This window comes from Heteronotia binoei, chromosome 7 (assembly GCF_032191835.1).
Source record: "Heteronotia binoei isolate CCM8104 ecotype False Entrance Well chromosome 7, APGP_CSIRO_Hbin_v1, whole genome shotgun sequence".
Taxonomy (NCBI): Eukaryota; Metazoa; Chordata; class Lepidosauria; order Squamata; family Gekkonidae; genus Heteronotia; species Heteronotia binoei.
Window position 1 is genome coordinate 2,642,507 of NC_083229.1, and position 14,983 is coordinate 2,657,489.

The following is a 14,983-nucleotide window of genomic DNA, read 5'->3' on the forward strand; positions in this document are numbered from 1 at the left end:
ATCAGGCCAATGGCCCCTCCAGTCCAACACTCTGTGTCACATAAGAACTTAAGAGAAGCCATGTTGGATCAGGCCAGTGGCCCTTCCAGTCCCACACTCTGTGTCACATAAGAACATAAGAGAAGCCCTGTTGGATCAGGTCAGTGGCCCCTCCAGTCCAACACTCTGTGCCACATAAGAACATAAGAGAAGCCCTGTTGGATCATGCCAATGGACCCTCCAGTCCAACACTCTGTGCCACATAAGAACATAAGAGAAGCCCTGTTGGATCAGGCCAATGGCCCCTCCAGTCCAACACTCTGTGTCACACAGTGGCCAAAATATGTGTGTGTGTACACACACACATACACACATATATATACTGTGGCTAATAGCCACTGATGGACCTCTGCTCCATATTTTTATCAAACCCCCTCTTGAAGCTGGCTATGCTTGTGGCCGCCACCACCTCCTGTGGCAGTTAATTCCACATGTTAATCACCCTTTGGGTGAAGAAGTACTTCTTTTTATCCATTTTAACCCGACTGCTCAGCAATTTCATTGAATGCCCACGAGTTCTTGTATTGCGAGAAAGGGAGAAAAGGACTTCTTTCTCTACTTTCTCCATCCCATGCATTATCTTGTAAACCTCTATCATGTCACCCTGCAGTCGACGTTTCTCCAAGCTAAAGAGCCCTAAGCGTTTCAACCTTTCTTCATAGGGAAGGTGTTCCAGCCCTTTAATCATTCTAGTTGCCCTTTTCTGAACTTTCTCCAATGCTATAATATCTTTTTTGAGGTGCGGCGACCAGAACTGCACACAGTACTCCAAATGAGACCGCACCATCGATTTATACAGGGGCATTATGATACTGGCTGATTTGTTTTCAGTTCCCTTCCTAATAATTCCCAGCATGGCGTTGGCCTTTTTTATTGGCTTTTTAATTGCTTTTTTATTGCAATTATTGCAGTCTTGTCTTGACATTTTCAGTGAAGGCATGTACCTTGCTCCCCTGCTGCTGTCGTGCCAGCTGATGGCATCTAGCCCCTTTGTCTTTTGCCCTTGGCTGAACTGGGTGGAGAGGTGCTCGTTCCTTTCAGTGAGGTGGAATTAACGCTGCTCTGCAGAGGCTGTTGGGGGGGGTGCACTTCTGGTACTGCAGGATGGATTTGCTGACACACGGCTTTCAGAGGGAGACGCAGCTGAGGAAGGGACGGTGATGCCCTCTGGGAGGAAGTCTGACAAATTCTGATCCTGTTGTCGGGTGGGGAGAAGAAAGAGGAGCGGTATTCATGGGGCTGAAAGCCAGGGGCTTGGGTCTGAAAAGTATGCAGTGATCTGATAGTGCTGTGCTAAGATGCATGACGACAGGATAGATCCTGGAGCGTTTGCGGTCAGGGAGGGGAAGAGAAGTGCCCGGCTGAGTCCTTTTGATCCCCCACTCTTGGCTTTCTCTCTGTAGTGCTGATTGCACTTCAGGACCGAGGTTAGTTCTCGCTTCGGCTCTTTGCCCTGGAAGGGGGGGGGGTGATGGGGCGCCCCAGCTGTCTGAGCAGGGCTGTGCGATTGGTGCAGAGTGTCTGTCCTGTAACGGTCAGGCTGACAAGGTTCCTCTGCTTCTCTTCCAGACCTCGACGAAAAATGACAGGAACACAGGTGAGTGGAGGGGGCGCTGGTTTGAGATTCCTGGGAAGAGAGGCATGGGGATGGGAAGCTGCAGAGAGAGAGAGAGAGAGAGAGCATTTCAGGCGATTTCTTCAGTTACGGACCACAGTTAAGGCAGGAATGGCATGAGCTGAATGAAGAAGAAGATATTGGATTTATATCGCACCCTCCACTCCGAAGAGTCTCAGAGCGGCTCACAATCTCCTTTCCCTTCCCCCTCCCCACAACAGGCACCCTGTGAGGTAGATGAAGATATTGGATTTATATCCCGCCCTCCACTCCGAAGAGTCTCAGAGCGGCTCTCAATCTCCTTTACCTTCCTCCCCCACAACAGACACCCTGTGAGGTAGATGAAGATATTGGATTTATATCCCGCCCTCCACTCCGAAGAGTCTCAGAGCGGCTCTCAATCTCCTTTACCTTCCTCCCCCACAACAGACACCCTGTGAGGTGGGTGGGGCTGAGAGGGCTCTCACAGCTTCCCTTTCAAGGACAGTTCTGCCAGAGCTACGACTGACCCAAGGCCATTCCAGCAGGTGCAAGTGGAGGAGTGGGGAATCAAACCCGGTTCTCCCAGATAAGAGTCCGCACACTTAACCACTACACCAAACTGGCTCTCCAAGCGGTGAGTTAGGAGCAAGGCTTTTGTGGAGCAGAAGAGGAAGACAAGAGGTGGTGGACTTCTCCTTCTTTGGAGGTTTTTAAACAGAGGCTAGGAAGTCATCTGACAGCAAAGCTGATTCTGAAAATGAGGCAGATGGTGAGAAGGAGGACAGGAGGGGTTGCCCCAGTGGTTAGTTCTCATGGCCCTTTCTGACACGCTCAGGGAACTGCTGATGGCCACTTTGGGGCCAGGCAGCAATTTTTCTCCAGGCCGGTTTTGCCCGGGATCTTGGAGTTGTTTTTTTTTAACCATCTTCTGGTGTCACTGGGGGCATGGGGGAGTGTTTGTGAGTTTCCTGCATTCTGCAGGGGGCTGCAGCGTAGATGACCCTGGAGGTCCCTTCCAACTCGATGATTTTATTCTATGTTTCTAAGAGTCCGGAGCCCAGGAGGGCAGTGGCAGGCATGAACACATGAAACTGCCTTATAGTGAATCAAACCCCCTTTGGTCCATCAGGTTCGGTAATGTCTACTCAGACTGGCAGCTGCTCTCCAGGGTCTCAGGCAGAGGTTTTTCACATCTGCTGCCAGTCTGGTGTAGTGGTTAAGTGCACAGACTCTTGTCAGGGAGAACCGGGTTTGATTCCGCACTCCTCCACTTGCACCTGCTGGAATGGCCTTGGGTCAGCCATAGCTCTGGCAGAGTTGTCCTTGGAAGGGCAGCTTCTGTCAGAGCTCTCTCAGCTCCACCCAACTCACAGGGTGTCTGTTGTGGGGGAGGAAGAGAGTCAGTTTGGTGTAGTGCTTAAGTGTGCGGACTCTTATCTGGGAGAACCGGGTTTGATTCTTCACACCTCCACTTGCACCTGCTAGAATGGCCTTGGGTCAGCCAGAGCTCTGGCAGAGGTTGTCCTTGAAAGGGCAGCTGCTGTAAGAGCTCTCGCAGCCCCACCCACCTCACAGGGTGTCTGTTGTGGGGGGAGAAGATATAGGAGATTGTAGGCCGCTCTGAGTCGCTGTCCTTGAATGGGCAGCTTTTGGGAGAGCTCTCTCAGCCCCACCCACCTCACAGGGTGTCTGTTGTGGGGGGAGAAGATATAGGAGATTGTAGGCCGCTCTGAGTCTCTGATTCAGAGAGAACGGCGAGGTATAAATCTGCAGTCTTCTTGTTTTAACTGGAGATGCCAGGGATTGAACCTGGGACCATCTGTGTGCCAGGCAGATGCTCTGCCACTGAGCTGTAGCCCCTGGCTCCGTATGAATCAGACCATCAATCCACTGAGGTCAGTATTGTCCACCCCAACTGGCAGCTGCTCTCCAGGGTCTCAGGCAGAAGTCAATGACATCACCTACCGCCTGGTGCTTGCTGGAGATGTCAGGGATTGAACCCGGGACCTGCATGCCGAGCAGGTTCTCTGCCGCTGAGCCCCAGGGAAGAGACCCACAGATTTGCAGGAAGTTACCCCTCACAAGAAGAAGGCCGTCATGGAGGTCAGAAGTGTTGAACTTGCCTTCCGATGAATACAGGGACGTGTCAAGCCATTGGTATCTCTAGCTTAGTCTTGTCTGCTCTCTGGCTCTCTGGGGAGGGAAAGGGCTTCCCTAGTGCTTGTTACCTGAGGTCCTGGAAGTGGAACTGCCAGGGTCTGACTGGAGTCTTCTGCACACTGTCAGGGTCTCTGTTTGAACCATGGACACTCCCAGTCTCTTTGAATGGTGCCAGTGTAAGGTTCATGGGCCAGATTTGAACCTAAGTTGTAGGCTTAGGGAGGATTCTTTCAGGTAGATCCGTAGTGGGAAGGGGGCTAGATTAGTTTCTGCGTGAGTGCGCTGTGTGTCTCCAGCCCACAGATCTCTAGTTCTCTCTCCCTCACATGATGATTTGCTGTCTCGCTCAGAAGGCAAAGGCCACAAGGAGAAGCTGGAGCTGGTGGCCGCCTTCTCCTTCTTCGGCAATGTCATGTCCATGGCCAGCGTCCAGCTGGCGGGAGCCAAGAGAGACGCCCTCCTACTCAGCTTCAAGGATGCCAAGGTAAGACGACAGCAGCACTCAGAAGGTTTCTGGGAGGGCTGCCCAGAGTGTGCATGAGCGAGGTGCTGAGAGATGCATCATGCCGAGTCCAAAAACGTATTTATTCTAGGAGACTGTAGTCCAGTTGATTGCATTGACTTAAACTGGGGGTGGCCAAACTGGCTTAATGTAAGAGCCACATCGAATAAACGTCAGATGTTTGAGAGCTGCAAGACGTGGACATCAGAAGGAAGGAAGGAAGGCAGGCAAATAGATGGGGGAGGTGGAGGTAGAAGGAAAGTAACTTTAAATGCATTTTCCAAGCCACTGGCTGGCTTGGCTTGGAGAAGTGATTTAAAGAGAGAAATGCCTTCTGCAAGCTGGCCGGTGGATGGTGGGAACTTCAGGAGCCACATGTGGCTCCTGAGCCACAGTTTGGCCACCGCTGACTTACACTGTGTAATCTGCATTGATTCTGCCTTACACTGACTCAGACCGTCGGTCTATCAAAGTCAGTATTGTCTATTCAGACCGGCAGCTGCTTTCCAAGGTCTCAGGCAGAGGTCTTTTGCATCACCTCCTGCCTGGTCTTTTAGCTGGAGAAACCGGAGATTGAACCTGGGACCTTCTGCACGCCGAGCAGATGCTTTGCCACTGAGCCACGGCCCTCCCTGCATCTTACTGAGAAAGATCCAAGCGGACAGCCGTGTTATTGCGATATAAAGGAAGCTGAATCTTTATTTTTCATTTATTTATTTAGTAGATTTATAGTCCGCCCTTCCCCGTAATGGGCTCAGGGCAGATCACAAGCACGATAAATAATAAAACAGTAAAATCCAACAATAAAACCATCAATGAACAATCGAATTATGCAGCACGAATGGTACAGCACGTATTATAGGTTACAATACAGATATCCTAGGGGTCATAGATGTATCTTGAGACACCACAGTCTCCTCAGTTCCTCTTAGTTTAAGGTTTCTTAGACGTAACTGGCAATCTAAAGGAGTTAATTTATTTTGAAGTACCCGCTCTTGAAGTTGCTTAACCAACTCTTGTAACATTTCCCCTAGTGTAAAAGCCATATCTGCCATTTTGGATGTCTCTCTAAGTTCCTTTGTCAGGTCCGATATTTTAACATGAAGAGTCTTAACGTAGAGGCCGTCGTACTCTGAAGGGTATCAGTGAGGCCTTGCTTGACAGCCTCGAAGTCAAGTGTATTATTTAAGGTAGACCCAAGCGGGCAGGTCGTGTTGGTCTGAAGCAGTAGAACAAAGCTCCTTTAAGACCAACCAAGTTTTATTCAGAACGTCAGCTTTTGTGTGCTCCAAGCACACTTCATCAGACGAGGAATCAGGCACAGTGAGCAGAGCTACGTATAGAAGAAGAAGAAGAAGATGAAGATATTGGATTTATATCCCGCCCTCCACTCCGAAGAGTCTCAGAGCAGCTCACAATCTCCTTTACCTTCCTCCCCCCCAACAGACACCCTGTGAGGTAGATGAAGATATTGGATTTATATCCCGCCCTCCACTCCGAAGAATCTAAGAGCGGCTCACAATCTCCTTTACCTTCCTCCCCCACAACAGACACCCTGTGAGGTAGATGAAGATATTGGATTTATATCCCGCCCTCCACTCCGAAGAGTCTCAGAGCGGCTCACAATCTCCTTTACCTTCCTCCCCCACAACAAACACCCTGTGAGGTGGGTGGGACTGGAGAGGACTCTCACAGCAGCTGCCCTTTCAAGGACAACCTCTGCCAGAGCTATGGCTGACCCAAGGCCATGCTAGCAGCTGCAAGTGGAGGAGTGGGGAATCAAACCCCGTTCTCCCAGATAAGAGTCCGCACACTTAACCAGTACACCAAACTGGCTCTCCGTATAGCTGGTACACAGTGGTTTAGAATGCAGAACGGTCCAAATTTAATATCCAATGGCAGAATAGTAAAATTAACAAATTGAGCAAACCTTTGATCTGGATAGCATGAGTATGAGAAAGCAATAAAACAGTCGTGTGTCAAAATGTGAGAATGTCTGTCGATCACTCTATTATATAAACCTGGGTCAAAAAGAGGGCATTTCTTTCTCAGAGGTTTTTCCCATCCAACTGATCTGCCTTTTAACACGTAACGTGCATATAGTTTGCCATTAGAAGAAAAATACATTGAAATATAGTGGAAGATGGGTTTAGTATACGTGATGAGATAAACAGTCGCTATCCCTACTGACTGAGAAAGGCTTTCAATAAAGAACTTTCAATAAAGAAAGTAGTAGTAATAATAACGCCCTGACCTAGATGCCCCAGATCCTAATCTCATCGGATCTTGGAAGTTAAGCAGGGCCACTCCTGGTTAGTACTTGGATGGGAGAACACCGGAAAAGCCCAGAGTTGCTATGCAGAGGCGGGCAATGACAGACCACCTCTGGAAGTCTCTTTCCTTGAAAATCCCATGGGGTTGCTGTAAAGCAGCTGTGATTTGCTGTCAAGCAGCTGCGACTCGCTTTCCACCTCCACCCCCCCAGTAACAGCAACAGGGATTGGGGAAACCTTGGTGGGTGGTCCACAGAGCTTTCCCCAGTGACCTCTGCCAACGTATCAGCATTTGGCCTTCCTGATAGCTATTTCTGGTCATTTGTTTTTAAGCTGAACACATTCTTGACTTCTCGTGCCCAACGAAAGCTGCCCTCCTCTTCAGTAAGCTTTGTAGACCCGCAGCATAAAGAGATTACGGGAGTATAAATTACACACACACACACACACAATGTCCAGTGTGCACTTTTGCAGACAAATATGTTTGCGTTCAAGGGAAGAGGAACACTGTAGTGAGAGCCAGAGAATGAGGCAAAGTGGACTGTCTGGCTTCCTAGAGTGGGGGGATGAGCAGTTCTTTTGGACTGGGAGCCATATCTGGGTCTCAGCTTATTCGTGAAGGCTCTAAATTGGATACCGGGCATTCCTTGGGGGCCGTTTCCAACCGATCGTTAGCAGAGTCCCTCCGCCAGCCTTGCATGACACCAGGGTGGAATTCTAGCAGGAGCTCCTTTGCGTATTAGGCCACACACCCCTGATGTAGCCAGTCTTCCAAGAGCTTACAAAAAAAGAGCTTATCTTGGAGGATCGGCTACATCAGGGGGTGTGGCCTAATATGCAAAGGAGCTCCTGCTAGAATGCCACCCCACGCCACCATCTGGTTCTAATCTATGGTTGTTCTTGGATGTCAATGTCATCGTCTCTGTCACGTCCGGTGGAGGCGGAGCCTCTCCGCAAGCCAAGGAAGCTGTTTATGAGGCCTCTTGGCAGCAGCTGAGATTTTACAGAGACAGCAAACAGCCATCACTTTTATTGGCACACTTTGGCTCAGTACTCGATAGCTTAAAAGCGGCATACGTCTGCGTTATCATGGATGGGGAAGCTTGTAGAAGAAGATATTGGATTTATATCCAGCCCTATGCTCTGAATCTCAGAGTCTCAGAGCAGTCACAATCTCCAGTTTGGCGTAGTGGTTAAGTGCGTGGACTCTCACCTGGGAGAACTGGGTTTGATTCCCCCACCCCTCCACTTGCAGCTGCTGGAATGGCCTTGGGTCAGCCATAGCTCTCGTAGGAGTTGTCCTTGAAAGGGCAGCTGCTGTGAGAGGACTCTCAGCCCCACCCAGCTCACAGGGTGTCTGTCGTGGGGGAGGAAGATAAAGGAGATTGTAAGCCGCTCTGAGATTCAGAGTGGAGGGCGGGATATAAATCCAATATCATCGTCTCCTCCCCACCACAACAGACACCCTGTGAGGTAGGTGGGGCTGAGAGAGCTCTTACAGCAGCTGCCCTTTCATGGACAACTCCTACAAGAGCTATGGCTGACTCAAGGCCATTCCAGCAGCTGCTGGAATGTAGAGCAGGGGTCCCTGACAAGCTTTTGAGCCTGAAGAGGTATCTTTGGATTCTGACACGAAGTAGAGAAAGAAGTACTTTTTCTCCCTTTCTCACAATACAAGAACTCGTGGGCATTCGATGAAATTGCTGAGCAGACAGGTTAAAACGGATAAAAGGAAGTACTTCTTCACCCAAAGGGTGATTAACATGTGGAATTCACTGCCACAGGAGGTGGTGGCGGCCACAAGCATAGCCACCTTCAAGAGGGGTTTAGATAAAAATATGGAGCACAGGTCCATCAGTGGCTATTAGCCATAAAAAAATTTTGCCACTCTATGACATAGAGTGTTGGACTGGATGGGCCATTGGCCTGATCCAACAGGGCTTCTCTTATGTTCTTCTGTGACACAGAGTGTTGGACTGGAGGGGCCATTGGCCTGATCCAACAGGGCTTCTCTTATGTTCTTCTGTGACATAGAGTGTTGGACTGGATGGGCCATTGGCCTGATCTAACATGGCTTCTCTTATGTTCTTATGTGACACAGAGTGTTGGACTGGATGGGCCATTGGCCTGATCTAACATGGCTTCTCTTATGTTCTTAGTGGTGGGGGGTGGGGCACAGAGGCACAAAATGGCCGACCCCGCTTACCTTCAGTCACCCAGTGAAGATCCTTGTGCTGTGGTGGCGGCCGCTGCCAAAGCAATTTTTTAAAAAATCCGCACAGCCAGTCAGCAGCCTTGCTGGAGGAAAGCCTCCCCTGGCCCCACCCACTTTCTCAAAACCCCTGGTGGAGAGGCGGGCAGACCCCGGGGCACCCCCGGGCACCAGGTTAAGGACCCTGTTGTAGAGAGTAACACTTCGGCAGACAGAGGGACAGTGAAGCAAGATCAACATCTGCCATGTCGTGGGAAAGGTTATTAGCGGAGGGAGGAACTTATTCTGCTTCATACTTCTGAGCGGGTTGTGCCCATATTTAGAGTTTTCCTTTAAAGGGAAATGTATCTACCAAATACACCTTTTATCATCCCACCCAGACCTCCAGGGAACTCGGGGCAGTGGACATGTTTCTTCCTTCCCGTTTTATCCACATGACAATCCTATGAGACTCAGGGCGTGGCTGACCCCAGGTGACACAGCCAACTTCACGGCACCCTGTGGCTTTGAACCCGGGTCACCTCGATCCTGGTCTGCTGCTCTGAGCACTGCATGAGCTGATTCTGCATCCTTGAAAGTCCCTCTTTTTCTTCTTTGCAGCTCTCAGTGGTGGAGTACGATCCTGGCACCCATGACCTGAAAACTCTCTCCCTTCATTATTTTGAAGAGCCAGAGCTGAGGGTAGGTATCTGGGCACCTGAGGCTTAATTCTGAAAGCCACCAGAGAGAGTTGTTTGCATCCCTCCTCCTACAGGTGATGGATCTCTTTGCATGCCCAGAAGCTGCAGCCAGCCAGGGCAGGGAGGCTCTGGGACCTCTTAACTGCAAAGGGCAAATTCCCTCAGGGGAGCTTGGGAGTGTGACTTGGCACCTGGGTACCTGAAGGTCTGGCTTCTCTCGGATGTTCCTGCCTGAGAATCCAGATCAAAGGGAGAGACCCTCTTGACTTGTCCGCCGATCAAAGACTCTCATCTGGCAGGCACACGAGAAAGGGCCTTTTTGGTGGTAGCCCCACAGTTATGGAACAACAGCCTCCCCAGGGAGATTCAACTGGCCCTCTCACTTTCAGTCTTCAGCAGGCAATTGAAGACAGCTTTATTAGGACTGCCTTTGACTAACCAGCGAAAGCTGGTTCAGGTAGCCGGCCCAAGGTTGACTCATCCTTCCATCCTTCCGAGGTCGGTGAAATGAGTACCCAGCTTGCTGGGAAAAAAAGTGTAAAAGACTGGGGAAGGCAATGGCAAACCACTAAAAAGTCTGCCATGCAAACATTGTGAAAGCAACATCACCCCAGAGTCGGAAATGACTGGTGCTTGCACAGGGGACCTTTCCTTTCCTTATGCGGCCCCGTGGCGCAGAGTGGTGAAGCATGACCTGAGTTCTATCCCTAGCAGAAGCTGGTTCAGGTAGCCGGCCCAAGGTTGGCTCAGCCTTCCATCCTTCCAAGGTTTGGTGAAATGAGTACCCAGCTTGCTGGGGGGAAGTGTAGATGGCTGGGGAAGGCACTGGCAAACCACCGCGTAAAAAGTCTGCCATGGAAACATTGTGAAAGCAACGTCGCCCCAGAGTCAGAAACGACTGGTGCTTGCACAGGGGACCTTTCCTTTCCTTGACTAATTGAGTTTTTTTTATTTCTTGGATGTCCTAAAAACTGGAGTTTTTAAATTGTGGTCTTCCGTGTTTTTTATAATTGTTGCTTTCTTTTTCATCGCAAGCCGCCTTGAGTTTCGCTAGATCGAGAGGCAGCTAATGAATGCTGCCGCGGCACTTCACGCTCTTGGGTGTCTCCCTCCCCCTCAGGATGGCTTTGTGCAGAACGTCCACATCCCAAAGTGCGGGTGGATCCTGACGGGCGCTGTGCGGTGATGCTGATCTACGGGACGCGGCTGGTGGTGCTGCCCTTCCGCAGGGACACTCTGACGGACGAGCACGAAGGGGTCGTGGGTGAAGGGTAAGGCTTGGTGGGGATGGGGGGAGACTTCTTTGGCCTCTGGGGCATGAGGGCGGTGCAGAGAACAGCTGTGGTCCTCGGCACCTGAAAGCGAGTGAGGGGTTTTTTTTGGGGGGGTGCATTCTCCAGACGGCAGAAGGCTGCCTTAAGTGCAGCGAGGCTCAAGATAGATGGTTTAAGTGCAGCGAGGCTCAAGATAGACTGCTTAAGTGCAGCGAGGCTCAAGATAGAAGCAAAACCTCCTCCGCGTGCAAAGTCAAGATGGGTAGCTGTGTCAGTCTTTCTGTAGCAGCAGGAAAGGGCAACCCCAGGAGCACCTGAAAGACTAACCAGCTTTGTGGCAGGGAAGGAGCTTTCGTGAGTGGAATTCAGTGCTGCAGGAAGTGGCGGCAGCTACAGGCATCGACAGCTTCAAGAGGGAATGGGATAAATGCATGGAGCAGAGGTCCATCAGTGGCTCCTAGCCACAAGGTATAGAAAGATGGAACAGTGGAACACTGTCTGGGGCAGTGGGGCTTTGTATTCTTGTTGCTTGGGGAGCAAGGGTGGGAGAGCTTCCAGCCCTGCTGGTGGACTTCTGAGAGCCGGTTTGGTGTAGCGGTTAAGTGTGCAGAGTCTTATCTGAGAGAACTGGGCTTGATTCCCCTCTCCTTCACTTGCACCTGCTGGCATGGCCTTGGGTCAGCCATAGCTCTGGCAGAGGTTGTCCTTGAAAGGGCAGCTTCTTGGGGAGCTCTCTCAGCCCCACCCACCTCACAAGGTGTCTGTTGCGGGGAAGGAAGATAAAGGAGATTGTGAGCCGCTCTGAGACTCTGAGGTCGGGATATAAATCCAATTCAGGGTGGAGGTCGGGATATAAATCCAATTTCTTCTTCTCCTTCTCCTCCTGCTGGTGGACTTCTTGAAGGCATAACTGCAGACAGAGAACATAAGAACCTAAGAGAAGCCATGTTGGATCAGGCCAACAGCCCATTCAGTCCAACGCTCTGTGTCACACAGTGGCCAAACAAACAAAATAAAATTCCGTTGAGCCTTCTAAATGTTGATTCCGTTGAGCCTTCTAAGTGCAGTTTCTGTGGCTCCCCTGGAAGAAGAAGAATATATTGGATTTATACCCCACCCTCCACTCTGAATCTCTGAGTCTCAGAGCAGTCTCAAAAGCGGCCCCGTGGAGCAGAGTGGTAAAGCAGCTTAACTGCAGTACTGTGATCTGAACTCTCTGCTCACGACCTGAGTTCTATCCCAGCGAAAGCTGGTTCAGGTAGCCGGCCCAAGGTTGACTCAGCCTTCCATCCTTCCGAGGTCGGTCAAAGGAGTCCCCAGCTTGCTGGGGGGAAAGTGTAGATGACTGGGGAAGGCCATGGCAAACCACCCTGTAAAAAGTCTGTCGTTCAAATGTTGTGAAAGCAACGTCACCCAAGAGTCGGAAATGACTGGTGCTTGCACAGGGGACCTTTCCTTTCCCACTCTGATTCTCACAGTCTCAGAGCAGTCACAATCTCCTTTGACTTCTCTCCCCACAATAGACACCCTGTGAATTGGGTGGGGCTGGGAGAGCTCTCACAGCAGCTGCCCTTTCAAGGACAACTCTGCTAGAGTGATGGCTGACCCAAGGCTATTCCAGCAGGTGCAAGTGGAGGAGTGGGGAATCAAAGCCGGTTCTCCCGGATATGAGTCCGCACACTTCACCTCCACACCAAACTGGCTGTCTTGTGTTCCCTCCGAGAAGGGGTGCTTGCATGCCCTCGTCCCCCTCCATCCTCCCCCCTTGATGCCTCCTCTCCTTTTCTGTTGCAGGCAGAAGTCCAGTTTCCTGCCCAGCTACATCATCGACGTGCGGGAGCTGGACGAGAAGCTGCTCAACATCATCGACATGCAGTTCTTGTATGGCTACTACGAGCCCACCCTCCTCATCCTCTTTGAACCCAACCAGACCTGGCCGGGGTGGGTCCTGCCTGAGGGGACGGCGGGGGGGAAGGTCCTGGACGGTCCTCTGGCTGTGGCGGAGGGGGGTGTGGCTGGGAGGACTTCGTGCGGCATTGTGGAGGTGGAGGGGCAAGAGCCGCTTCGGCACCTAAATCCTGCTCTGCTGAGGCAGGGGGTGAAGAAGGAGAGAGAGCTTGGCAGGTGGGAGCAAGACGAGAGGCTGGAGAAGGACTGGCCAAACCTGCTTAATGGAAGGAAGGAAGGAAGGGAGGGAGGAAGGAATAGAGGTGGAGGAGGGAGGGAGGAAGGAAAAGAGGTGGAGGAGGGAGGGAGCAAGGAAAAGAGGTGGAGGAGGGAGGGAGGAAGGAATAGAGGTGGAGGGAGGAAGGAAAAGAGGTGGAGGAGGGAGGGAGGGAGGAAGGAAAGGAGGAGGGAGGAAGGTAGGAAAAGAGGTGGAGGAGGAAGGAAGGAAAGGAGGTGGAGGAGGAAGGAAGGAAAGGAGGTGGAGGAGGAAGGAAGGAAAGGAGGTGGAGGAGGAAGGAAGGAAAGGAGGTGGAGGAGGAAAGAAGGAAAGGAGGTGGAGGAGGAAGGAAGGAAAGGAGGTGAAGGAAGGAAGGAAGGAAAAGAGGTGAAGGAAGGAAGGAAGGAAAAGAGGTGGAGGAGGAAGGAAGGAAATAGGTGGAGGAGGAAGGGAGGAAAGAGCTGGAGGAGGAAGCAAGGAAATAGGTGGAGGAGGGAGGGAGGAAATAGATGGAGGAGGGAGGGAGGAAATAGATGGAGGAGGGAGGGAGGAAATAGATGGAGGAGGAAGAAAAAGAGGTGGAGGAGGGAGGGAGAGGGGGCGGCATTTTGAGCTCCAGGGAGTCAGGAATGTCCTGCAGCGTGGGTGGGAATCTTCCAGGGCTCTTCTTACAAGGCCTACTGTAAAGCCCTTGGAGGATTGGCTACATCAGAGGGGGTGTGGCCAAATAGGCAAAGGAGTTCCTGCTACAACAAAAAGCCCTGATGGAGAGTACCCCTTTCAGGAAGCAACAAGACCAAACAGGAGCAGAGGGGTTGGGAGCAGTGTTCCCTCTAAGCTGAGTTAGTGTGAGCTAGCTCACAGATTTGTAGCCTCCAGCTCACACATTTTTGTCTCAGCTCAGGAAGAAAGTGGCTAAAACGGGTGGCCAATGGTAGCTCTCCAGATGTTTTTTGCCTACAACTCCCATCCGCCCCAGCCAGCATGGCCAATGGCCGGGGCTGATGAGAATTGTCGGCAAAAAACATCTGAAGAGCTAATAATAATAATAATAATTTTTATTTATATCCCGCCCTCCCTGCTGAGCAGGCTCAGGGCGGCTCACAGACATGGAAAGTGCCATGATTACAGTTAATACATTATACGATAAAATACATTAAAATACATTAAATTAATTAATTAATTAAAACCACTACAGTTAAGGTGCTATAATGCAAGGCGGTGTATATCAGATGGCCAGGTGTCATTTCAGGATTCAATCTTGTAGGCCATTTGAAAAAAGGATAGCTACCGTTGGCCACTCCTGAACTAGAGGAAACTAATTTGTGCAGCAGCTCGCAACTTTAGTGCCAGCAGCTCACCAAGTAGAATTGTTGCTCACAAGACTCCGCAGCTTCGAGGGAACATTGGTGGGGAGATCCCCAGGTCTTGTCACTCCTTCCTCGACTAGAAATGAAACAGTACGGAATCCCACGCCAGTGGGGGTAAGGAGGCACTGTGATGCTTCCTGTCTGCCAGGCTTTTCTCCCTGCCCCTTTGGAACTGCCGCTGCCAAAGAGCATCTGCCAGGCACGGGGCATTTCAGAACGGCCTCCCCGACTCGGGCATTAAATCCCAGCACCCCCTTCCCTTGCCCCCTCTGCAGGCGGGTCGCTGTGCGCCAGGACACGTGCAGCATCGTGGCCATCTCCCTGAACATCATGCAGAAGGTCCACCCGGTCATCTGGTCTCTCAGCAACCTGCCTTTCGACTGCACGCAAGCCCAGGCGGTGCCCAAGCCCATCGGTGAGAGGGGGGGGAGCCCTTTTCCTGGCTGCCTCGTGGTGGGGAGGGGCGGTGGGGGATGCTGAGGCAAAGGGCATCTTGTTGTAGAACGGCCTGGCGGGAAACTGTGACCTGCTTTGGGGTGAGGCCTCCGTTTTGCCTCGGAATTCCGCATAAAGCGGAAAAGGCACACGGCTGAAATCACTGGAAAATTGGTGTCGTAAAATTCCTTATCACAAAGTGTACAAAAAAATTGCAAAAATTGGAACATTCACAAAGTGTGTGATGGTGTCGCTTGACTCTGCTCTGGTAAGACCT

General features: G+C 51.2%; 2 protein-coding genes across 2 annotated transcripts in view; both read left to right on the forward strand.

Moving 5' to 3' along the window:
• The window catches only part of SLC39A4 (solute carrier family 39 member 4), a 256,216-nt gene that overhangs the window by 46,896 nt on the left and 194,337 nt on the right, over nucleotides 1-14,983 (forward strand). The window lies entirely within an intron of this gene.
• Nucleotides 1-14,983, forward strand: part of CPSF1 (cleavage and polyadenylation specific factor 1) — a 91,419-nt gene that overhangs the window by 14,172 nt on the left and 62,264 nt on the right. Inside the window, 7 exon segments of the mRNA XM_060243155.1 lie at nucleotides 1,609-1,636; nucleotides 4,147-4,280; nucleotides 9,384-9,464; nucleotides 10,584-10,605; nucleotides 10,608-10,734; nucleotides 12,532-12,678; nucleotides 14,547-14,686. Of these exon segments, the coding sequence (XP_060099138.1) occupies nucleotides 1,609-1,636; nucleotides 4,147-4,280; nucleotides 9,384-9,464; nucleotides 10,584-10,605; nucleotides 10,608-10,734; nucleotides 12,532-12,678; nucleotides 14,547-14,686 (679 nt within the window).